Here is a 25,944-nt window from a genome sequence, read left to right as displayed (position 1 = left end):
TGACTCTGGCCTAGATTGTTGTAGTATTACCTCCTTCCCTATTTGTTATCTTTCTGTAGAGAGACTATTTAAAAATAACTAGCAGAGTTCTGTAGAGCCTCTAGAAGGTTAAATTCCCCAGATTCCCAATCTGAAGGTTGAGTAAACCATTTTTGTTGTGGATGGTGGTTTTTGTTGTGTTGGTGACTGGCGTTTTTTTGAGGTTTGGCTTCTGGGAATGGTTTTCACTTGCACAGTTGTGGACATATAAAGGTCTTGGATACTTGATCAGTTCCCTAGAAGGCCAGAGCTCAAGTTCTGAATGAACTAGAGATACTTACTTGTGTCTGTGAGCCTTTTGGCACTTAGGGATCAGACTAAATTGTACAGACAATAGTTTTGCTGTTGTTCCACAACAATCGCTTGAGAAGGCCAGTTTATTTTAAGATAGTCTTATGCATGTGTGAAAACACAGACAACCAAAGCTAACCTCATTTTCCTTCCGTAAATTGGGCATGCTTGAGAAGTGTTAGGCAGGGCTGTCCTCTTCATAGCGTACTCCCGGTGAGGTGCAAGCAATTTCCATTATGTAGTTGTTGTGTTACCCAGTTTTGTTCTTTGGTCTGTCGAATCCTCTTATTTCCCACATGCTCATGGGTTCCCAACAAATCCTTGAAAGTGCTCTGTAACATTCTCTTGGGCACAGTTCGTCTGCTTCTTTCCTCATTTACTGTATGCCTCACACCAAGTGTTAAATTATTTATTCCTACTTTTCTGATTGGATTAATATCTTTGCTCATGCTGACTGCTGAAATAACACAACAGTGCAAAACAAAGCAAAACCTAAGTTATGACCTAAAAAATAATACTAACCAGGCTAAAGGAAGGCAGATCCAACCTGAGCTCTAACATTGCAGGTTATTGCTATAAAGCACCGTTATCACTTGTCTTAATATTATGGGCAGTTGCTGGATTTCCTGACCATGGCTTACACTGTATTATCAACATAACTCATGTAAGGACTATTATTCCAGTATAGTGATTTCCACTTTAAGCAGTTTTGGATATTAAGATATGTTACACCTACTCTGCATTTAGATATGCTTCTGAGTTAACCATCCATTCAAACACAGATTTCACATTTGAAGAGACACATTTTTGAGGAATTTGCTTGTGTGAAGCACTTAAAATGCCTTTGGTTAAAACAGTATATCCTTATTATCTTTGCATTACTTTATAATATTGAAACATTAGAGTTCATGTTTCAAGACTGTGCAAAAGTAATAAATACTTTACATAAGATGTTGATTTTGAATTGTCTTTCCCCTCCCCCCCAATGCATGTTATGGGAATGTATGTATATAATATATTTTATCTTTTGTTAAGGTATTAAGTGTTGTTTTTTTTTTTTCATAGATAAAAAATGTCTGTATTTTTGAAAAATGCTGTTTTACACATTGCATGCTTTAAAAAAAAAAAAGTCAAACTTATCAATGGCAAACCAAGTCCCAATTATGTTCTAAATACTGTGTTCTCAAGATTACATGAGGTTTTTTTGGACTGCTTTATGCAAATGTAAGCTGTGTATTCCTTAACTGCTGTACAGAATTTGCCCATTCACAACTATTTGTGTCCTTGAGATATTCCTGTTACTCATTCTCAGGCCATATATTGCAAGGTATATTTACAAGGCATTCCAACAGTTCTCTTTATTGCCTAAAAATAATCAAGATACGTGAAGCTGTTGAAATTTTAATATCTATCAGGCTTTTGTATATAATAATTCAGACTGATGTATCTGAGAACACAGGATTTCTGGATGGCTTGTGTAGGAGGGTAAGTTAGCTATAACATTTGCATTTTAATGTGGTCAGTAGCTAATCTGAGAGGCATACTTGATAGCAAAAATTTCAAGTTTATTTTTAATTTTCCCTCTTAGTTTATTTTTAAAGTCCAAGTAACCCATGGGGGTGATAAAATCTACCTGCTACAGCTGTCATGGAGAGTTCCACTTAAATTTGAGAAGAAACTTCTTCTCAGTGAGGGTGCCAGAGCACTGGAACAGGCTGCCCAGGGAGGTTGTGGAGTCTCCTTCTCTGGAGACATTCAAAACCCGCCTGGACATGTTCCTGTGTAGCCTCATCTAGGTGTTCCTGCTCCAGCAGGGGGATTGGACTAAATGATCTTTCCAGGTCCCTTCCAATCCCTAACATTCTGTGATTCTGTGAAATAGTAAAATGTCAAAATATGACTATAACAGTTGTATTAAGGCTACTACCTATTTTTTAAACTTTTCCTTTTTTTATTTATCTTTTCCCTTACCATTTATTTCCTTCTCTCCATGCTATTTGTTCTTTGATATAATGTCCTCATAGGATCTTTTCCTTCTTTCTAATATCTGTTATTTTGGCCATAGTTCTTATCATGTTTTGATTCCTTTCCTCATTTGAAAGTCAGCATCTTTTCTTATTTTCTTCAATTTTCCTGTATCTAGTTCTCTGTCCTTTCTACTCTATAACTTCTAATAGAAAAAAAAATATTTAATTTTAAAATGTTTTAAAATGATTTCTTTGACTTACAAGAGCTTCAAAGCCAGACTAAATTTTACTCCTTAGAATGGAAAAGGAAAGACTTATAGCAGTACTGCAATAAATAGTAGTTACCAGAAATTTGCTGACTCTCATCTGACTTTGGAAGAATATTTTTTGTTCAAGATTTGAAACTGTAAAAATCATAACATGTAGTAAAGCTTAGTAATGATACGGTGCTGTCACTTCTTAAGGTCATACTTCTTCCTCCCCATTGGGGCAGACAAGTGCATCCTAGAAATGCCTAGCTGGATACACGTGCAATTAGTACTCACATCCCTGTTTTGAAATCCTTTCTTACCTGTGAAAGGAGAGATTACAATTCCAGAGAAATCGGAGGGGTTTATTTTTGATGATTCCAACAGGAATGGGCCTCTAAAACCCATCTTGGATTTCAAAGGGTTCAGTGCACAGCTGAAATTTATTGGACTTTTTAGTTCATTTTTGTGGAAGAAGGTCACTGTAGCAGCAGAAAGTTATAAATATATGAGGAAAAAAGTAAAGTATTTATATATATGTGTCTGCATGTGGATATCTGTGCACATGTAAACAGCTAAATTTGGTTTTTATATTTATATCTGCACATGATCCATCTGTAGCTGAAAGTCTGGCAGAAGATCTGTCCATTTATATGGCTTTAACACATTCCTCTTGAGAAACTGAAATTCTGAATAAAATGGAAATAATAATGCTCAGTTGTTAGCACAAAGACTCATTGCAGGTGACACTTTTCTTTCATAACCAAGAAAAGCTTTCTTGCTAGAGGGAAGTTACTCACAGTTATACCCAGACTTGAGGAGAGTTTAGCTGCTAATGCTGCTATTAAGATAAATGAAACTCAGAGCCCATCTACTTGTGTAATCCTGTGTGCTCAGTACAAGATAGCTCTTCTGTACATAGGTTAACAAAACATAATTTCATAAATTTGATGGTATGATGATTGGCTCATATTTTTTTTCCCCATACTTAACTTGCAAAATCAAGTAACTAAACTCTTAACAATAGAATACTGTCTGAACAAGGGAGAAGAAGCTTGTTTTTAGTCATGCAACGGAGCTGTGACAGTGGAATGGACACAGACATTGCAGCTTTCAGCCTGTAGTCCTGTATGAGTTAGAAATAATATTCTTCCAGAAAACCAGTATGTGTATTGGGGTGTCCAGTAACAATGTGAACAGAACTCATTGATGAAATTAAATGGTAACTGATCTGGCACTGGTGTCTGCTGCATTACTTGATTTGTCCCTCTAACTTGGCAGTGAGCCTTTGGATCTGTGTTTTACACAGGCATGACTTAGAGAAGTTTGATTGAGATTAGGCCTTCTTGGCCTACAAGACATGATTCACATGAGAAGGTCTATGAAGCAAATGAAGTAGAGAAGTGCTGTCGATATTTCCAAAACTACTTGGAGAAAATTATTGACATTTACAGTTAAATAATACTGTTCTAGACTGCATTTCTCTAGTCTGAGAATAAGAAACACCAGGAAAATTGTGTTCTAATGTATTAGATTTCTGATGATTGTACTAGCTGATGCTGGTTGAGGAAAAATTTTGTGCATGTTATAACATTTTCATTTATGCCAATATTTGAGGCTTGCCCCATATTTACATAATGTACTTGAGTATGGTGGATAGAAAGCTAGTTTATAGCAACTGTACTGTTACTGTTTAAAAATAGTTGTGTTTCAAGATCAGTTGTAACTACTGGTGCAATAGCATTGATTTCAAAAAGTTTTAAAACTCCAGTAAGTAGAAGTGCTTTATGCTGTAGAATAAAATCAACCAAGGAACATTGGAACACTGTGTACTGTATTTTATGTGGTTAGACACATAAACCAGACCATGTTATTGTAACAAGAACAATTTACATATGAAATGATTTACAGTAAAGTTTTAAAATCTACCTTTGCAAGCAACATTGTTTCTTTTCTTTCTCTATCCTAATCTTAAAAACATTGTTTCTTACAGGCAGATATCTGGTCATTAGGCATAACAGCCATAGAACTTGCAAAAGGAGAGCCACCTCATTCAGAATTACATCCAATGAAGGTTTTGTTCCTCATTCCTAAGAACAATCCACCAACGCTGGAAGGAAACTTCAGTAAATCCCTCAAAGAATTTGTTGAGGCCTGCTTAAACAAGGACCCAAGCTTTGTGAGTTTCTGTCAGAATATAGTAAAGAACTGGACTGGTTTACATGAATTAAATGAATATGTGCAGTTCAGCTTTTCTAATATGGGGCAACGTATTCACCAGCCTGTTTTTTTAAGATACTAAAATATATATTTAAATATACTTAAATATATTTTAAAATCTCACTTGTATCAAGACTGAAGTCTGGATTTCTTAGTCTTTATATTGAGTCACTTAACACTCTCAAACATAGTAAAATTATTATTTTGTTGGTTTTTTTTTTTAGAGACCTACTGCAAAAGAGCTCTTAAAACACAAATTTATTTTACGAAACTCAAAGAAAACTTCCTACCTGACTGACCTTATTGATAGGCACAAGAGATGGAAGTCTGAACAAAGTCACGATGACTCCAGTTCTGATGACTCAGATATGTAAGTTTGAGTTTGTAAACTATCCCTTGTAAAAAGAGGGCGAAGTAGTTATTTTTAGCATGTGTATTCCTGTGTTCTGTTATTTACAGCTTTTCAGCTTAGCAGCCTTGGTAAACTGATGAAGCCTTGATTTTAGTGTTGCAATGGATTTCATGCAAATAAGTCAGCAAAACCAATTCTTCTGGCCCGTTCTATGCTACTTTCTCTTTTATGTAGGGTTTAGGGTCCTTCCTAGCCATATGGCCGTCTGTTCTTCCTATTGTGCAAGCAGAAGGTGGGCTTCACCCTGCATGGCCAGGTAGCAGTGTGCATAGGCACCATCCTGTGTGCATCTGGCCTCATAAGGAGGGGAGTTTTGGGATACAAACCATATTATCTTTGTTTTTTTAATGAGAAGTGGGGGGTTTTTTGTGTGTTTGTGGTTTTTGGCTTTTGATTTTGTTTTCAGTAAAGTTGTGCCATTACAGCATGATAGTCATGAAGCATCAAATTATTGACTGAAAAAGAAGTGTTGTAAATGTTTCCAGATTTTGTTCCTTTCCAGTTTTTATTTCTCTCCGTCAGATTTTGATGGAGCTGTTCTATAGGTTCATGAGTTGATTTCTTTAGGAAACCACGTTACAAATAGTTACGACTCAGTTAAAAAGTTAACTTCATTAGCCTAAAAGTAATTTTGAAAATAGTGAGTATCATCAGATTACACACTTTTGAAAATCAAGAGATTGCCACCATTTGTTCACAAATGGATTAAACTCCTCATAATAAGAAAACACAACTATTCTTCGCAATTCATCTGTGTGCTAATGGCAGTCATCAGGCTGGTTATGATTTCCTGACGGCCACTGCAGCTGTATATTTATCCTACATGATTAACGGTTTCATGCCTTCCAGTGATCGCAGTTCCAGCCCCAAACCAGGTCTGATTTGGAATGTAAATTACTGGTCCTAAAACTGGTCCCAAGTCAGTTACTAACTGAACTTTGAGGTTACAGTTCATTGTTCCTGTGGAATATCAAACCAGTTTTGGTGGCTTGGCATAGGAGAGTAGTGGAACTAGAATGATTATTGAGGGCTTGTGAGACAATTGAACGTTATGTCTAAGCCTACTTTCCCCTCCTCTGCTTCCATAGCAGCGCCTGTATTAGATGTGATAAAAGGGTGAGTTTATTTGGCAAGCTGGAATACTAACTTTCCAAATCAATACATATTTTTCTGTTAGATTAACTTGCTAGAGTTAATTTATAGAAAGAAGGTAGACCTGCCTCTTTCAGTGACAGCCAGTAGTTCTGTGTGACTTCTAGCAGAAATCTTGGAGAATTTTCTTACACTGGTCACATGCTTTTGATATGAACTTGGAGAAGGATATTTATATTTACGGTAGTGAAAGGAAAAATGTAATACAGTGACTGATTAGTATCTGCCTACATATTTTTGTTCTTTTAACTTAGCAGGAGTTATAGAAAAAAATACTGTGCCATCCACAAAAAAATGATTCATTTATAGTGGTGTAGTTTGTTAAAGCTATGTTGTATCTGTACTGTTTTAGCCAATTTTTTGGGGTGGGAAATTTACCTTGCTAATGGGCTGGATATGAACTGTTTGCCTCAAAGGTATTCTAAGCTAGTGTTTTAGTTTTCAGATAGCAATAAAAGACTTCATGGTACTTATGGTTGTAACTTGGGAAATGTTTTCAATCTGTAATGCCTTTCTTTCTTTTTGAAGTTAATTTAACATTTAGTGAAGTATATTGGTTTCATTTTTAAAATCATTAATGATTTAAATTAATAAATTACTTTTCATACTTGTGTTTATACTTATTAACTTTAACAATAGAATCCTGATTTTTGTATTGACTCTGCTTTTTATGTTTAGTGTATATATTGAATGAACATGGACAATAATGTGTAGGCAATAAAACTTTATTTCTTTTTTGTTTGGTTTTTTTTTTTTCCTCTCTTAAAGTGAACCAGATGGTCAGGCTTCAGGTGGGAGTGATTCAGAAGAGTGGATCTTTACAATAAGAGAAAAAGACCCCAAGAATCTAGAGAATGGAGCAGCCCAGCCTTTGGAGTTGCAAAGAAATAAGGTGCTCAAAATATTGACTGTATTATACAAAGAGATTTAATAATGTAGTGGGATTATAACTTTAAAAGCATTTAAATTGTAAAACTTTTAGAACTTTTGCTAAAAATGTATATTCTACAATTGCCTTTCACAAAGTGTTTTGAGTAGGTCTTGAAGTTTGGGTATTCTGTAAATGTGTCCTTTTGCTGTAGCTTGTGAAATATGTGCCGAAATATTTCTGTAGTTGGTGAAATATTACCACTGGGGGAAGACCAGGCACTATTTTATTAAAAAAAATCTTCCTTCTGTGAGGTAAACTTCAACCACTACTGTAAAAAGCTAGCTGGGGTTTTGGGGAAGGCATTCTGGTCTTTTAGGAAAAAAGACTACAACATAGCAAAGAATAGAAAGTGCATGTGTCCAAAAAAGCAAGAATAAGAGATGTACAGGAGCTGTTCCATTATATTTTCTTCAGCCTCTGTGGCCAGGGCAGGCGGTTGCTACCCTGGCTCTGAAAATTCTGTATGTGTGTGCCTATCAGAACTGGAGAAATAGAAGAAGAATATTGTATCATGTGGGAGAAACCCAGTAAACATTAGCAAGTCTATGATCTAGTACATGCTCAGTAGGATTGTGGGTTCTTTGATTGTGTGGGTTTTTAAAAAATTATTATTATTTATAAGTTTTTAATTTTTTTTAATTTTTATTTTATTTTGCGTGTATTTGAGGTGCTGCTGCCTTAAATTTTAATTCAGCCTCCATTTTCCAGAGTGCTTTGAAATAATCTCTGGTAGAACATTTTACATATTTGTATATACGTAGAAACAGATTTTTCATAAAGGGTAGCGTGTTGGAATTATTTTTTTCTTTCATTAGAAGCAATACAACGAGGATGCTTTTTTGCAGAAATAAAATTGGTCAGAATTTTGTTTTCTTTAAAGGAAAAGGATATCCCAAAGAGGCCACTTTCCCAATGCCTGTCTACAGTTATATCCCCTTTATTTGCAGAGGTAAGTTCCTGCTTTAAAACTTAACAATTCCAGGATTTATGGCTCTGAAAATCTGAAAAACATGGTGAATGACATTTAAGTTTTCTACAACCCATTAGGAACGTGATATGTTACAGTTTTAGCTGTACCCTTTGCTTTCATGCGTGTCTGCTTTTGAGATCTTTGGTTTGCTTCTAATACTTCATATGCATGGTAGCAACATCAACCATGCTAGCCTACAGCAATAAACACGAAAAATAAAAACATATGTTAATGTTTGGATTGCAGCATTCCATTTTTAACACTGCTTTATCTCTTTATCTGTCATTTTATCTGTTACAAATTTCAAGTTCTTCAGTGTTCCAGGGTTTGTCTGTGGACCAGATCAGCAAGGACTTAACTTTTGAATTGCAGTGTTGAAAACACTGAAATCCATTTGAATTCTCTATTTTTAATATTTTTTTTTCAAAAGCCTTAAAAACAACTTGAAAAAAAATCATATGAAGGGAAAGCCAGTTATTTATGAAGATGTGATTATTTTAAAATGTTGTTTGAACTCTTAAGAGAAAAACCCTTCCATCACACCCTAGCTTTGATAGGAAAAAGATTTATTTTAATAACTATTTCAATCATCGTAACTGTTACAGAAACAGAGAAATCGTTCTAATAAAAGGATGTTGTCTTAATTTAGTTCTAATCAATACCGTCCTGCTTCAGAGGATTATAATCAAATTTTGTATGACGGTCATTAAGAATATTGAGCACTTTTGACTCCTCTTCCATGCAATTTCTAGTGAAATGCCACAACTTTTCCAGACCGTTCCAGGATCTCATTGCAGGGTCTCCTTTTACTTACAGGCATGGCCACTGTCTCTGCTGTCTGGAGGAAGCCTTATGTTACATTGTCAGTGTTCTATTTGTTTAGCGTTCAAACCACAGATATCTGCACCTTTAGGAATTACTGCTAGCTAAATTAGTGAGTTATTCCATGGAACTCCTCCAAAAAGAACAAAGCTGGCCATTCAGAGCTTTTAGTCTTCATGGAGGCTTTCAAAGCTTTTGGCACAGAAGACAGGTGCAATAACCAGCTGCTGTCCCTAGGTAATCATACAGGGAAGGATTGTGCTCTGCATCCTTCTTCAGTTGAACTTGGATACAATTTAGGAGCCTTGGCTGAAGAGGCTTGCTCAGCTCTGGGGCCCTACATCTCTGTGTTGCTGTGAGTAATCTGAAGCTTGGTGCACCTCAGCAAAGCAATTAAAAAGCCAACAACAAAACACCAAACCCCAAACAAAGCACCACGCCCCCTCCCCCCATAACAGAAAACTAAACATACTTTGAAAATGAACGAAGTTGTCATGCTTGTCAAATAATTGTGATCTTCAGTGACTAGTTACTTACCCTGATGTGGTTTTTCTCCTTATCAGAGGACACTGCCTGAGTACTGCATGTGGTGACTCATTCTGGGTTCCTTTTTGAAGATCCGGAGGCATCCTTTGTTGTAATGTTCACGCAATTGTCTCCTCCTATCATCTTGCCCTCAAGCTGTGACTTCCCAGTTTAGACCAAGAAAGGGTTAGTTATTACTGGGAAAAGAAAAGGTGGTTTTCTTCCTGTTACCTGTGCTTTAAATATTTAAATGCAAGATCCCACTCTTGAGCATCCTGGATGTAATGAAAAGAGAACACAAGCAGCAGCCAGACGGTGCAGGAGCCTTCCTAACTGCTGTGGTCATACCTCAGCCTTTGTACACACTCTTGATTTCCTTTTGTTGAGACTGAAGTTCCTCTCAGGAGGGTGCCCTAACAATAGCTATAAGCCATTGCTAAATGTGGAACTAGAACAATAATTATTTCCTTTATGTTTTTCCTTGCAAGACTCCAATTCCTTTTTAAAGAAAAACCTTTCATCAATGCTGATGGCAATTCTTGAGCTGTAGTTCCTGACACCTGTTGAAAGTCCGCTTCAGAAAATCTTTAGTGCTTGGACATCTCTGAAAAATTTCACTGCCACTTTGTTCCCTCTGGAATGTCTTGTACTACACTGAACTCAAAATCATCTTGATCTATTAATTTTGCTTTCTGCTGCTTTCTGGAGATCATGTTTATTCCATATGAGAATCCTCTGTGCCAGCAGGGGCCAAATGTAGGGCCAAAAGAATAAGCATGCCCACATTATATTCCAGAAGGTGGCACAAACTTTCCATTTATTCAAGCTAAGCTTTCATTACTGGCAGTAATGGCATAAAGGCAGACTGGCTATAGGTCCAGCATTGGGATATGACTTAATTGGATAATTTGTGGAGAGATATGTAGAAAAATATTTTGCTGTTCTTCACTTCTGTGTAAACAACTCAAACTCTTTGCTCCAAAGCACTCATAAGCAGATAACTTTCAACTGGAACATTTTTTCCTTTTTTTTTCCCGAGAAATGACTTTGATTCTATTCTTCTTAAGAGGATGCCACAACGCAGCTCTTGACAACAGCTGTCATGGTAAATGTGCATAGAAACTTGTAAATGCAGACATCCCACCTGCTGGGGAAAGTCCAGTTTCTGAAAGAAGGCCATGCCTGCATTCACCCTTACTACTAGTAGCATGACACTCTTTTCCTAGGAAGCCCAGGCCCTGCAGAGAATTTTTAATGTTCTTTTGTGAATTCTGAGAAAGCAAGCATTTTACCAGCCATACTTGGTATGTTAGAGCATCTCCTGCATAAACGAAGCACTGAGACTGTCCCCCTGAGCCCTGCGTTACTGCTTATTGTGGGATCCTTTGCTTTGGAGGCAGATGAGAGAATGCTCAGGGTGCTCTGGTGCTAGAGCCGACAGGCTTAAAGCATTTTTCTAACAGTGGTTGCACAAGTGCACCTGCAGTGTATACATATAAGCTATAGGTATAGAAGTATGTATACTGAAGTATGTATGAGCAGCACATCTTGAAACCGAACAGCTACAGGTAAGTAGTGCATCTTTGTTGGAATACATTGTCATAATTTTTGATGGTGAGCACACAGAAAAGGATATGTCAATGACTGAAGACCTGTGAAGATGAACAACATGGTGATGACTACTGCAAAGACCAACCTCAGGATGGAAAAAGTCTTCAGGATGTGAGGGTGTATAATGAAAGTCAAATCCTGACACTGTGGACACTGGCAGTCACTTCCTAACAAGCATTTGCATTATGTTGTTTCTAGAATATTTTTGAATATCTTATTAATGTATCTCTTCCTGTTTTTCTTTCAGTTGAAAGAGAAGAGTGAAGTGTGTGGTGGTAATACGGATTCTATAGAAGAACTGAGAAAGGCCATTTATTTAGCTGAAGAGGCTTGTCCGGGCATTGCAGATAACATGGTGTCACACCTTGTGCAGAGGCTTCAGAGGTAATGAAACTAATTCACTAAGGGTTACAGAAAATTGCAGATCTGATTCTATAGACATTTGACTAGTGTTAAACTGAAATAATTAATTTCTGTTTATAATAGAGGGAAAAAACCACTTATGCTTACAGTTTGTGCAATTGTTTGCTTAGTAGGAAAAAAAACCCCTAATTATATCAGCAGTTCTAATTTCTAGCTTCAGGTGATAGCCCATATGTATGTTCGTCCTGTTGATGCACATGTTGTGTGTCAAATGAGACTGGACAGCCTCTTCCCTTTGCATTTCATCTAAGGGACATCGATGCTTTCTTAGTGTCTGGGTGTATGTTGCAGATGTCCTGTGTCACTCTTAATTTCTTTTACTCACTTTGACAAATGGACTGTTCCATTAGTTGGTGTTTCAGTCACATAGTACACGGTTGATTGTTCACTCATTAAAGATGGCCTCTTGGTGGCACCTCCAAAACCAACCTTTTGTGTTGCTTCAAAAGGACAAATTTCATAAGAGATTTTCTAACTGCCTAGGTTAGGAGTATATTCTTAACAAACACTCAATTTGCTGTTCTTTTAAGTACCACACAAGAAAAGATCAGGGGTATACATTTCAGAATTACTGCTTGAAGAGACTTTAAATGCAGCCTTGAGACCAGAAGCCCACAGCTATTGTGAATCTACACCATCCAGGTTGAATTGCTTGGAATTCACACCTCTGAAGTTAAAGCAGAGGATTGCCAGGCTGACGCTTTGTCATTCAGTAAAAATCAGTGCCAAGAAATCTGCAAGCAATCACGTTTCTTGCTTCCTGGGCTGTAAAGCATGAAGCCCACTCAGCATCTCTAGTGCTAAAAGGTCGCTCCTGATTCTCGTTTTAGTTGATCCTGGCAGGCTTGAAAGAGTTTCTGGAGCTTCCATATCCATTCCAAAACTGACCCCAGTCTTTCGTCAACCCAATATTTCAATGTCAAATTTCTGTCTGCCTGGTATATGGCCTTCCTGGAACTGGAAACCTCAAAGACTTGATGCTGCAATTGAAGCTGAAAATGTCCACGTGGAAACAGGCTTTCCACTGGAAACTTCTTCTGCAGATGCTTGAGATGATCTTACTTATTCCGGTCATGACAGCAACAGTCATAATTTTTATCCTAGCAGATACATAAAGGGCTCTGCAATCTAACTCCATAGTATTTTGGTTTCCTTCTGTTCCCCTTCATTGGACTATTGCTGTTTTTCTCAGTCATAATTTCTTATTATAACAGTGCACGCAGGCATTCTCTTTGAAGGAGAGAGAGAAATATTCATAGAAAATGTTTGTCGATGGGTGACATCTGGGTGAACTTTCTTTTATTCCAGGGATGACATTCAGCTAGTATGTGATCATGACTAGCACCCCTTCTAGAAAGTGAGTGAAAGAAATGAATGGCAGGATCCTACCCTGAAAAGGAGTTTTAACCATTCAGTAGCTTAGTAGGTGTCCCTTGTGGATAAAGCTATTTTTGGAATTAGTTGACTTCTGAAAAGATAGTTTCTTCTTTTTTGAATACTACCAGAAATGTGACCCATTACATCATTAAGTTATTTATTGTATCCACTTGCAATATCCTCTATCTATTGAAGATGGTTCCTCAATTACATGCTTCTAATCACATTTTCATTCCTCTTATGACTAGTTAAACTGAATTTCCTAAATTTGGCTGAATGAATTAGTTGGGACCATCAGAAGTGCCCAATAATTTGAGTGAATCCATTTATCTTCCCCCTCCAGTTTTGATCCCTGTTGTTTGCTTGTTTCTTTTTAATAAAATTTACTGAAAGCTTAACATGACTCGAATGTGTGCCACTTCTTTGGACAACTTCAGTATCTGCTTAGACCAAGAAACATGGGGTTTCTGCCCCCTGTAGTATTTTGGAAAGATTATGATGTAAACTTGCCAAGTAGGAGAGTTGGAATCACAAAACGTTGCCCCCAGTATACAGAATTCTTACATCCTCATACACTTATTGGTAACACACTTGAGCACGGGTTGTTGCTATTCATTAGAAAAGCAGAGGTTGCCTAATACATGTATTTTACGTGGTGTTCACATCCACAGCTTTTGTCTTGAAAGTGTGACAGCATCGGTGGGTGTCATTCTGCAAAGAAAAAGGCTGGAACTTTAATAGCATCAAACAGAATAACTTTTAGTTGCTGCTTGTTGCAGAGCATTGTTCTGAAGGTCACAATGGTAACTGTTTCTTCTCCTCAGATACTCACTAGCTGGAGGAAGCACTTCATCCTACTGACCTACTGTTCCTGACTTCTAAGGCAACAGAGATGCCACAGTGTCTGCGTTGAAGGCGCGCACCCTCATGTTGTTCTGCCCCTCAGCCACTGGAGTGTCCTTTGCTGGAAGGACATTCCTAAACATGCAAGAGTGAAAATGAAGTCTCTTGCATGGAGGCAATCTTTTTCAGCTCCTTAAAGCTATAATTTTTTTAAATGATAATGCACATATTCCAGGGAGGTGTCTTTTTGTAAAATCTGAAATGTATATTTAGGTTTGTGATAGAGATATTGAAGATATTGGGAAACCTCAGGTATCTTGCTTTAAGAATTCCACTGGGAGATGGAGTGTGTTTGTTGGAATTGTGTACAGAAATGTATATAATGTCTTTTTTTTAACTGAAAGCCTTTCAACGCTCATAAGGAATCACTGTGTACAAAATGGTAAAGTGCTCTGTAGATAATGTTAGTGGGGTAAATATTTGATAGGCCATAACTGAGTATTGCCTTGCTTTTATTACATGTAAATTTTGAATTATGTGATAAGTGAATCTTGGTTTGATTTTTGTATGTGAAGGATTTGCCATTGAAAGAGATAATCCTGTACTATTCGTACCTCAGCAAAGACACAATTTTATCCTGTTTCTCCAGTATTTCTTCCTTTTAATCTATATTCTGAGCGTGACTATCTAATTATGGTACTACTTCTGGTTGTTTTAAATTTAATACACCTCGTCTCTCAAAGCTTTAAATTTAAATTATTGCATTTCCTAAAGAATGAGCTCTTCCATATTTTCAGTTTTAAATTGTGCCAATGCAAATTCTGAACCCTACGTACTGTTCAGCTTTATTAGTAGTTATTTCTGAAGCTTGTAGTGAAATTCAGAGACAATTTTTTTTTCATCTAAACATGTTTGAATGCTCACATGAATAAATCTTTATTACCTACATTTATTCTGAAATATCTCATTAAGATGTTGGCTCTGAGACAGTGGCAGATATTTCTTCATCATGCTTATTTTTATCGTTAAAATGAATGTCATGTAGGGTAAAAGAAAAATTATCCATAGATTCAATATTCAGTCTTGCTGCCTAAATCTCTGCATCTCAATACCACGAATGACAGATTTTAGACAGAAAGACTGAGCCTGAGTGTTGTACCCTCTGTCCTCTTACTCATCTCCCCAGAAGAAAGTTTCTTCTTGAAAAATCTGAATCTTGAACTTCCCACTGTTCCTCTGAGTGCTCCTGGATAGCTGACTTATGCTTTTATGGCTCTTGGAAATAGTAATGTTAGTTACACAGTTGATAGTGGCGCTTTTTGGTGTTTGTTTTTCACAGTATTACTCTGAGGTTTACCTTGGTTTGTTTTGCCAAGGCTATTTTCAGGTGCTTCTTATTCTGGTAGCTAAGAGAGCATTTTTGCCTTGTTTTTAATGAAGAAATTGATGATTTTATGTTTTCCATGACAATGAGGTAACTGATTTGTTTAATTAAAAATATAGATACCAGTTTTGGAACAGAAAGGAGTAAAATTTTAAAAGTATAGGCATATCTTCCTGGTGTGGTACAAAAAGACCTGGGTTCTTTAACTCTTCTGGAAGCTGGTGAGGTCTCCTTGCAGGACTTCCTCTGACCATGGTAGCCCTTATTCTATGCATATTCATAGCCTTAATTGTTAATTGAATAATTTAACAGAGGACACTGTCATGCTAACAGAGTGATGAAACATCTGAGCAGGTTGACACAACAATGGAAAGAAATGGGTCTGTGTATGCTCATTCTCGTAGCCATAGTCTTAAACACAACGTTTGTCAGCATTTTGAGGTAATGGTTTTCCTTTATGGCTGAGGGAATTTAAAGTAAATTGAACAATGAGGAAGTCTGAGCAATGGTTTATAACTTCTCTTTGATCAATAGTTTTAAATATGTTGGTTTGTGTGCTCTTAATGGTAAGGATCCTTGAGGAAACAAATGTAGCTCTGCTGTTAGGAAATGTGTGTCTGGGAGATTCACCTGTTGAGGTCTCCACATTAAAACATTCAGCCATTCACTAAATATGTGCTGTTACAACACACAGAAATAAACAGTTGTGTTTGCATTTGAAATACAAATAGATTAAGCAAAGCTTTTCCCCAGTCATCTGTTGATGTAACAACTTTACTTCCCCGCTAAATCTCTGGGTTCGTGGGCATCTCCAAGTAAGTTCACTTTACATTTATGGTGCTGGCGGGAATGTCAAGAATTTCCCCATCAGAAAATTGAATGGAATTCAAGGGTACACTGCTTTCGAGCAATCATTTTAAAAAATTATACATACTTTTTTTTTTAGTTGCATTTTAATTGTGTTCCAGGACTCTCTGTTGAGGAAATAATGCTTCTCTGAGTAGATTGTGGCAGAATTTGCTTGGTGAATGTTTCCTTTGGTTTAGGAGCTTAAGATGAGTCAGACCTGCAGCAAGGGCAATTGGCCAAAAGGCTGGGACATTTAGAAAAAGACAAGACCTCATTTATGGTACAATGTGTATTTTTATATGTAATATATAGATTATTTAAATATAGACTGTATCTTAAACTGAGATTCACTGCAAAAAAGCGTGCTGTAACTTGAATGTAGAATTACAATCATTTGCTACTGAAAAGTATTGATGCTTTAAAAGTCAGATCTATATCGGTAACAGAAGAGGAGCTTCATTTGAAAGAAGCATGGCCTCAGTTGCTGAAAGACATGAAGCGTATGGATATTTTTGAGAGGTTGTTTCATGTGAAAAACATTTCTGTGTTATAACGTTGCACTGATAAATTTTCTGTGCAGGTAGTACTTCTTCACTCAGTCTTGAATATACTAAGCAACGAGCTATCCTGATTTATGCAAACATTTAAATTAGTGGAACTGCTTATTTGTCAGGGATTTCAAGATTAGGCAGTAAATAAAGAAAGAAATCAGTCATTTGAACTGAAGGCTTGCTTTTTGTAAGTATATCAAATGTGTAATCTATTTTTTTAAACTTAATTTTCCTCGCAGTTGCACTTTGTAGTTGATCACCAGGTTACTAAAGGATGACGGCATGATCACTGTAGTACAGAATGCTTTTGGTGTAATGAGCAAGCAGCTCCTTCTCAACATTTTGCGCGTGTCCGTGTGGGTATGGACTGATGAACCAGTGGAACGATGTGACTGTGGTGTTCTGGCCTTGCTGCAGAGGGCCGGCCCAAGGGGGAAGGTAAGAGCTGGCGCCAAACCGCAAAGCAGCCGGCACGTTGTGAGCTCCTGTCCTGCTTCATCCACCCCAACTCCTTCCTCTGCCTCTGCTGTTACTGCACTTGTGAAATGTTTCTTTTAGCTCTTCCTACTTTGCGTGGCATTCCGTATTATTTTTTCTAAACAATGCAGTACCAGTTTGTAATGATTTTACATAAGCTTTACTTTTAAGGAAACGTGGTTTTGCCTTCACAAACGTCACCATTGGAAGATGATCAGAAGTGCTAATAAGCACAGTTGTAAATGCAAGGATCAGTACAATAGCAAATTATTTTTGTAAGTTGCTGGGGAGGACCTTAAAGTATAGCACAAATCTGCAAGCTTGCTCTTTTTAACTGTATTTTGCAGATGTGCTGGTAATTGCACTGAGCATATGCAGTAGACAAATTGTATGTAATGGTTTCCTGCCTTTTAAAGCATGATTACAGAGGACAACTGACGTGTATACCTTGTTTTCTGTAATATTGCTGCCTGTTTATAGCCGTGTATTTAAATTTTACTTTTGTCACTCTAACGTAGTAAAACTCCTTGTAAACTACATGACCTAGAAATAAAGAAGGAAAAGTTTAATGAAACTTTGCCATCTGAGTGGTCAGTTGAGACTCGGGTATGTCCCCCAGGAGGGGCTGCTCTTGGTGTGTTTCTAGCCCCACGTGTCAGTAATGTGGTAAGTAGAAAGTTTGTAAACCTGTGTTTGGTTTGTTCTCTTGGAGTTTTCTCTTAGGAACTTTGTAAGCTTATAGCTCACAGATGGCCTGACCATGTGGGAAGTTTAGTTCTTTTCCTGATTAAGGATGTAATTTTTATCTACACGTTCAAGTGATTGCACTGCATTGGTTAAATAGGTGCAGTTCTGTATTACAGTTTGTCCTATAGTAAGACAATGTGCCAGTTTACACATGGCAACAATTTAAAACCTGCTTTGTGTTCCCCACCCTGCCAGCCCATTTAAACTGATGACGGGCTCACATCAAGTGGCATTGGCTTAACCCCAAACAACATGACTTTAACTACCCGTACAACTGAGTGGCAAACTGTGTGACAACTGCATTCCTGTCATCATATTTCACTGCTGTTTTCTGTTAAAAAAGTGTCACATCAGTGCCATTTTTTTTGTTGTTCTCTACCAACGTTTCCATGCTGGGAAGGGAGGGTTGTTCATGTGTATCTGTGCATCCGTAATTCTGTTTTCTTTTGAGGGAGGAGACCACATACTTTATCCTGTGTAAAAAGGAAAAATGGTCAAAATTGGGCTTTTCAGGTCCTGCTTGTGTCTCTGTTTTGTTCTTGGCTGATGGAACAGTGGGATATTGCCCCTAATTTTGGCTCTAAAATGAGTGAGACTTCTTTTCTCTAGTCAGAGACACCTTTATCAAGATCTCTGTCACAGCGTGCATTTCCCTACCTGCTAACCTGTCTTTAAGCCTGGCCTTCTTGGCTGGTTTTAGCTGAAATTACAAACAGATTGAGGTTTCAACAATGATTAATTAAAATACTGTGCAAATAGATAGGCCCGAGGTAGACTAACTTTCATTAAGACATACTTATTAAGTCAGAAAGCTGAGACAGGAGGAAGCTGCTTGGCCTTGTGCAAAAGAATCCTCAGGAGTCCAGGCTTTGCCGATCTCATTGCGTGTGGAGCAACTGCCTATGGCAATTAAGTTTTTCTTTTGCTTTTAGGTGTTTGTTATTTGAAGCTGAAAAGAACAAATCTCTTGGAGTGACCAGTTTCAGGTTGATTTTCACCAGTGCTTAAACATGACAATGGTGTATTTGGTCATGGCTGGTAACGTGGCACAGAGCGACCCTCCATCCCTCCACGCCCCGCTTGATTAGGTGGGCAGCAGTATGGTGTGAATCAGGATTAAAAGAACAAAAGTGGTGATATGTTACAGCATTCTAGTGAACCGTGAGGTTTATTCATACACATAGACTCCAACTGATTGTAAGATGCAACTGTCAAGACCGTTGCTTTTATTCTCCTCCTGTTCTTTCAGTTTTGGGTTAACCTTAGGAATAAAGAACTACAAAAATACTGAAAAATGACAGTAGTTCAATCGGTTCCTTTAAAAAAAAAAATCACACTGGTAAAGAAGGGAAAATATCTTTTCTGTAGGAAAAAAAAATACAAAAAGGTGAAAGCATGGAACAATGAACCGGGTGGGTACGCTGATGTTGCATCCACAGCCGTGGGAGGGCTCTGCTGTCATGATAAACAGAACTGTGTCTTCATCTTTCTTTGCCTTAGATGTTACAGGAAACTTATTTTCCAAGCTTACTTCTTGTGAAAATGAAACATACCTAGAAAAGGTGTTATCGGATTTCAGGACTGTAAAGAAAAGCCCTTCTTTTTAGAGCTTCAAAATACACAACCGCAGCAGGTAGCACTAACAGGATTGTATCCCACAAGGCCCAGTGATCTAAAATAAAGTGCAGTTTTAGCTGAACTAAGGGTTTGCCCTCGAGAGAATTGCCATTAAAAAAAAGATCTGTGTTACAGATAACAACTGTAAAGGAAAATGCAAGGACCTAGCACGTAAGGCTTGTCAGGTATTATTTTACAGCTCAATAATAATGTTTCTTGGGGGATAAGGTCTGCAGGCCTTTACTCCATAGCAACACCACGTGCTGTTGCATCCTCAGTTTTGTTTTCCCAAGCCTATAGGCAGCTGCTGCTGTGTTGTTGATTTGTGATGTGTTGTTTTCCCCTTCCCATCCATTGCTATAAAGATCATTGTTCACATTCCTGGTCAGTACTGAAGCACTATAGTTCCTGTATATCATTGCTTCATGGAGGTTGTTGAACTCACTCATTTGGCCCTGCAGGGAAAGGAAAAGCCAGTGGGACCTGCAACTTGCAGAGGTCTTCAGAGTCTCCTACCGGCTTTCAAGTTTGTCCTTCATTGTGTCATAACCGGACTAAGGAATTACTCTGAAATACTTGTTTCCCTTTGTTGGGGGGCGTGCTCAGATGTGGCCATGGGGAATGCTGCTTGTCCTAGCGGTTAGGAGCTCATCCTATGCTTGGATGGAGATATCTATGTGTCTTTGAGGTGGGGGCAACAGAAAGAAGGCATTACTGTCTTGAATATATATGTGATAGAATTGTGAGGTATTTTATTCCCTTTAGTTGTGAGCCAAGCTGTAAGCCATTTCATACATCGCACACAGGTAAGCCGTTAACAAAGTGAATAACACAAAGAAAAAGTAAGAGTTGAATTGTCCCAGCTTCACCTCCCAGATCTGTATTTGGGCCCCTCTACCTAGCGCTGTGTTTCCTCCGTGGCCTGTAATGGAGATAAACATGCTTCCATCATCTTGAACTTCTCTTAGTGGAAGCTTTATGTCACCCTCCTGCTGAAGTGTTTCTTTAACACCATAAGGAAAACCATCCAAGCATGGTAGACTTAGTGCTGCCAACCTCCTGAGCGGGCCAACAGCTTACCCAAAATCCAGAGATACTGATGTTAAAGCCAGGCATGTGAAATGGGCATTTCTGCTGCTGCTCTCTGCATACTGAGCACTGGGGGGACAGACTGAAATTCCAACGGGAAACCGAAAGTCACACGAGGATGCGCAGCAGGCAGGATGGCAACTTAGAGCAATTCAGTTACCAGAACACTCTACAAACTAATCACAAAGAGCTGCCCTTCCCGGAGCACACAGGTTCGCTTTCAAGTTTGTAAAACAAACAGCAGAATGTCACCACAGCCTTTAATTTCTTCTTGTACATACCATTCACAGTACATTGACAGCCCAAATAATATTGCACTGGATTATTTTAAAAATTTTTTCATCTTGCAAGTAGTATTCAACTTTTCAAAGCCAACAGATGAACAATTTGGTCAACTTGCACCAAGAAAATGGTTAGATAAGAATCCTATACTTTATTTATACCACATGGATTTGTAACCCCAAAGGGAAATGGGAACGAGCTGTAAACTGGTTCCTTGTTAAAGACAGAAAATTAGTAATTCTTTGCTGATTAAATGTAGAAAGACTGGGGAAAAAAAATGAAATCTGAAAGTTAGCTCATTCCTGTTAGACTGCTTACTGTATATATAATTATATTCTATACTGTGGAAGTCCATCTACATTTAAAAATCCAGCAGTCTACAGATTATCATGGTAAAAAAAAATAAGATATTTTTATGAAAAGAGAAGAAATAGTGTTTGCCTCAGAGGAGAAAGTTTTCAGATTGTGAAGACATATATTCTTTTAGGTGCAATCTTTGAGGCAACAAAATGTCTTTTGGCATTTGGCACTCTAATAAGGACAATATTTTAATACTGGCACAAGCTAAAAACAGCACAGAATGACAAAATACAAGACATGAAACGCTCTGCAGCCACTGGGATGATGGTAAGCTACTTGGAACTTAAGTTTTGCTGAGGATTCATGAAAGTTTCTGCAAAACCATACTCTTTTTTTTTTTTTTCTTTTACCAAATTGTAAATTTTCCTAAACTTGGAGAGAGAAAAGAGTTTCAAATGTCCTCTAGAAAATCAGCAGCTGCTGGACAATCGACACGGCGGCTTGTTCAGCCGTCAATAGGCGTGAGGCTCTTTGTGGCTCAGAGCTTGAGTGCGTGAGGCAGAGCTGGTGGCACTTCGGATCACTTCCATCCACCTGCCCGGACAGACACAAACAGAACGGTCAATTCCTGGAGAAAGGGCTCTCGAAAGACACAGGCTGTGCTACAAGTTGTATGTACACAGTTCTAAGTTTCAGTGCCTAGGGGAACATCTTGCTCTTTACTCCCAAGTCTACCTTAAGTCTAGATCCAAACGGATGCCAGGTGCACGCATGAAAGAAGGTTTAGAGAGGATAAACGGGGAAGCAGGACCCAAAATTAATTAACTTAGTAGCGGTTTTACTTGTCCTGCAGACACTAAATCTCTTTTAATTTCTTTCCTTTCTTTTTTCTGGATGGTCCAAGTGATGAGCAGTTGAGACCAACCGCCCTTAATCCTAGAGTGGAACAACATAATTTAGCTGCAGTTCCTACTTCTTTTTCCTAGAACTGAGAAAGGGCTTTTGTGTTTCTTTCTATTCTACTCATTTATTTAATCACCTCCTTCCCACCATTTGCCTCACTTACAGTTTTAGACTGACATGGCTAAAACTCAATAGCTTTTGTCAATAAGAGAGCACATTAAGTTTTTTGACATGTTAATGCTTCACCGAAAAGAGTGTAAAAGTTCCCAGCATGAACAACCTCAAACCACAATTTAGGAGTAGTACCTGTCTCCCACCCCTCCATTTATCTGAAATTCAGCGGGAGATGTAAAAATTACACGCTGAAGTGGCAGAAATACACGGTAAGAACAGCCGCTTCTGTGAAAAATAAGAATTTTATTCCAGATGTGTTTTTTCCAGCCAGTTGTACCAGAGGGAGCGAAGTTATTCTGCACAGCTATGGAAAAATCCTGTGATCTGTTCCCTGGAGCTCCCCGTGCAGCCCGGTCAATTTTGCCTGGGTAATTCCTGCACCTAACGCAGGGTTTGTAGTGATCGCTATCACAGCTACTGCTTTATCAAAACCAACCACTTAGTTTTAGCATTAATCAGGTTTAAAATTTCATTTTAAATTGTAAAGGGTGCTTTCTCTAGTTGTGCTGAACTATGAGTGAATCAATTTACTATAAACTTCCCATCTACCAACCTTGTTTTGGTAAAAAATCCGGGAATTTCACAAAGTTCCCTCTCACAGAAGACTGACTTACCTTTCAAACGTGTATTCGCTTTCAGCCCTGAAGTAGTACACGTGGGATTTGAAATGTAGCTTGAACACATGATCTTTGTGAATGTTTTCAGATTCGGAAGGAATGGTAAGTGAATATCCCAGTAAAGGCAGGCTGGCTAAAGGATGATTGTCCTGAAAGAAACGACAGAAAATGCTGTGAGATCACGTGCCCTTAAGTGCAGAGAGCACAGAAGCCAATGGAAGACAGACACAAACGCTCATTTAAAGGTGATCATCGCGTCTCCACATGTGCATGGAAAAATACCAGCTTTACACAATCACAATGAACTTAATTGTTTGGTAGTGGCAGTGTGCCCGTCTTTATGGATCCTTCTCATCAGGATCTGTCACAGGTTGATCCTGCCAGTATTTCTGCATAAGAAACTTGTCTGAAATCTCGCACTCCCACTACTTTCAAACTGATGAACATAAAGCTCCATCATCTGGCATCAGCAGAGCACCGTGTCCCTCCCAGGCTCGCAAACACCTGCTCCTTCAGAAACGTCATGGCCACCCTGCAGCACTCCTTGCTTTAGTCCTTGTGCTTAGTCTGACATGTACAGACAAATAATTTCATTATCCTGCTTATGTGTAGAAGATCCTACAATTCATTATTCTTTTTTTTTTTTTAGTGCAGAAACTCTATCGTTATGCATTTATTTCTATCGCAATGAAACAATGCAGTGACTGGAATTACTTTATGCTTACACCCTGTTCCAATACAGAGGTTCAAAAGGCAAAACGCCCTATTTCTACAGTGGGGTGTTTGCTCAGATGGATGAATGTTCTCTCTGGTTGATTTGAGTGCCAGTGATGGTAAACAAAGTGTCCTGGTTTTGTTAAAAACAAGTTTCTCTTTCAGTGAATTTTGCCTGTCAGCTAAAGCCTTCATATTAACTGCATTTTCCTGGAGAACCAGACACATGTTTTGGTAAACCTAGCAATGGAATGCAAACTTATTGATAAGCATGGATGGACATCTCGCGAGAGGGGCAACGAGAAACCAGTGACCAAGAAACTGACCAACTGTGTATAATATTTCATTCATGTGAATACTTCATATAAAAGTGGGAGATCACGAGGATCTCGTCCCTTCTTTCCCTTCTGCTTATGGCCGACATTAGGAGAGGACCTTGCTAGTCATCCCTGCGAACTGAGGCCTAGTGACAGACTGAATCCAGCTCCGATTGGCTGCAGAGTCCAATCCAGGACTTTGGTTGCCAGCTCTGCAGTTGCTGAGACTTTCAAGATTGGTTTTGTATATTTTGTATTATTTTCTCTATTCTTATTAGTAGCATTAGTAAAACATTGTTAATTTTTCCAACTCTCTTCTCTCTGTCCTCCTTTCCCTCCCAATCGCCTGTCCTGAGTGGGAAACGGGGAGAGGGAGGGGCAAAAAAGAGGAAGTGTGGGAGAGAGTGGGTTAACAATACATCTGCCAGGGTTTTATTGTCACCCTGCAATCTTAACCCTCGACACAAAGTTTCTAAGTCACTAATAAGTTTGTAATTGTAATAACCTCCGAATTTGTACAGGAGACAACTCTTAACTCGCACAAGAGTTTGTGAGCACCAGTGGTATCTGTCGTACTTTGAGGGATGACACGCACTGTGCAGGAGGAAGGTCTTCTGGAAAGGGCTACACATTCTCCACTTGACAAGTGAGCAGGTTGTGAACGGGCTCTGCTCCACATCCCAGCGCTGGCAAAGGCTGCGTAGCCGTGACCTGCGTCCCTCGCTAACAGCAACCGTGCCCGATATGTCCTTTTCTCTCTGCCACCGCTTTGAGAAAACAAAAGGTTTTCTCCAGCCCCACACGCTCACGCGTTCTGTTACCTGGTGCGATTTGTAGAAGAACATGCAGAAGTTGGTGAACACCACCCAAAGCTTCTGCCACCCGTTGCTGTTTTTGAATTTTCTGAGGAGATTTCCAGACAGCTGGTTCTGCAACAGATCAAAAGTAGCTAAATAAAACAGGGAAAGGTACCTGCAGCTTAATTATTGTAATAAACGTTATCTGGTTGTATACGACCTTGTACATGAAAATGTTTCGGCTGAATGGACATACTTCTGCATTTTTCTACAACTAAGTAGTACTTTATGTAACATATTTTTTTGTTTGTAGCTGGGTACTTCTAACACTACACTGACTTTTTAAAATTGAGGTGGTTTTCAATAATATATTACCAAACATCAGTCTTGTTACCCTAGTCTGTCTTTGTTGTTTTTAAATGATACTTTGAGTAATGGAAACAGAAAATCTGACATGAATTTGTGATGTAAAGGAAAATTATGACACACTTTAGAACTGCTATTAGGGATTGAGCTCTCGGCACCCAGTGAGTTCACACGGTAACTTTTCAAAGATTTCAGAAGCAAGGCCTGTTAACCTTGTTCTTGGCTGCTCTTCACATAGTGAAGATGTAAAGTCCAGCATCATTGTGCCTTGCAAATGAAGGGGAGGTCTCAGCGAAGCATTAATTAGTTCCCATTCCTCGTTGACTGTAAGGGCTCTCATCTGGATCCAAACAGCTGTTTACACCATTCTGTTTATATAATGCAGAAGCTAATAGCTTAATCTGTAAAGCTCAATACTCAAAGCCTGGTGGTCCTGATTTATCTGCTACAAATTAAGTATTCTTGAAAATGTTCTGTTTTCACCAATCTTGGGCCATACATTAAAGCCTTTGCTTTAAATCATGCCATTTCTCTGATATCTGGACCGCAGCCTCCTTGCCCTAAGTTACAGGTGTAACTCCTTAATTTTCTGTTACCTCGTTACTCTGGAGGATATCATAAAAGGACAGGCTTTGCATTCGGTACCAGCAGACATATGAAATGGAAACAGGCCGCTGATCACTGATCAGTCCAGCAGGTAGGGAAGGACAGTCACTGACAGAGAGAGGATCGTCTACCATGAGAGAGACAGAAAGGAGGAGAGACACAAAGAAAATAAACGATAATGCTGAAGTGAGAGCCACCGACGGAATGACGTGAGCATGAGTGTAACCTGCCACGCATGGAACAGCGGTGGGGCTGGAGGTGTTTTCACACAACAACGTTATGTCTCCGGGGTGCGTTTGGTTGTCGCTGCTTTGTTTGCATTC

At 38.5% G+C, this 25,944-nt stretch overlaps 2 protein-coding genes across 9 annotated transcripts in view; one reads left to right on the top strand and one right to left on the bottom strand.

Moving 5' to 3' along the window:
• Window positions 1-17,666, top strand: part of STK24 (serine/threonine kinase 24) — a 57,836-nt gene extending 40,170 nt beyond the window's left edge. For all 5 annotated transcript variants that reach the window (XM_065057339.1, XM_005504627.4, XM_065057367.1 and 2 more), the window contains 6 exons: window positions 4,539-4,724; window positions 4,990-5,135; window positions 7,098-7,221; window positions 8,141-8,209; window positions 11,436-11,572; window positions 13,813-17,666. In XM_065057339.1, coding sequence (XP_064913411.1) covers window positions 4,539-4,724; window positions 4,990-5,135; window positions 7,098-7,221; window positions 8,141-8,209; window positions 11,436-11,572; window positions 13,813-13,849 — 699 coding nt within the window. In that variant the 3' untranslated portion in view covers window positions 13,850-17,666. The remainder of the gene's footprint in view (window positions 1-4,538; window positions 4,725-4,989; window positions 5,136-7,097; window positions 7,222-8,140; window positions 8,210-11,435; window positions 11,573-13,812) is intronic.
• Window positions 17,667-20,791: 3,125 nt separating this feature from the next.
• The window catches only part of FARP1 (FERM, ARH/RhoGEF and pleckstrin domain protein 1), a 225,339-nt gene continuing 220,186 nt past the window's right edge, over window positions 20,792-25,944 (bottom strand). For all 4 annotated transcript variants that reach the window (XM_065057309.1, XM_065057313.1, XM_065057321.1 and 1 more), the window contains exons 25-27: window positions 24,674-24,781; window positions 22,819-22,970; window positions 20,792-21,721 (exon numbers count right to left, since the gene is read on the bottom strand). In XM_065057309.1, coding sequence (XP_064913381.1) covers window positions 21,640-21,721; window positions 22,819-22,970; window positions 24,674-24,781 — 342 coding nt within the window. In that variant the 3' untranslated portion in view covers window positions 20,792-21,639. The remainder of the gene's footprint in view (window positions 21,722-22,818; window positions 22,971-24,673; window positions 24,782-25,944) is intronic.

This window comes from Columba livia, chromosome 1 (assembly GCF_036013475.1).
Source record: "Columba livia isolate bColLiv1 breed racing homer chromosome 1, bColLiv1.pat.W.v2, whole genome shotgun sequence".
In the NCBI taxonomy this organism is placed as follows: domain Eukaryota; kingdom Metazoa; phylum Chordata; class Aves; order Columbiformes; family Columbidae; genus Columba; species Columba livia.
The sequence above is the reverse complement of the archived record's forward strand: the minus strand, read 5'-3'. Positions and strand labels throughout refer to the sequence as shown.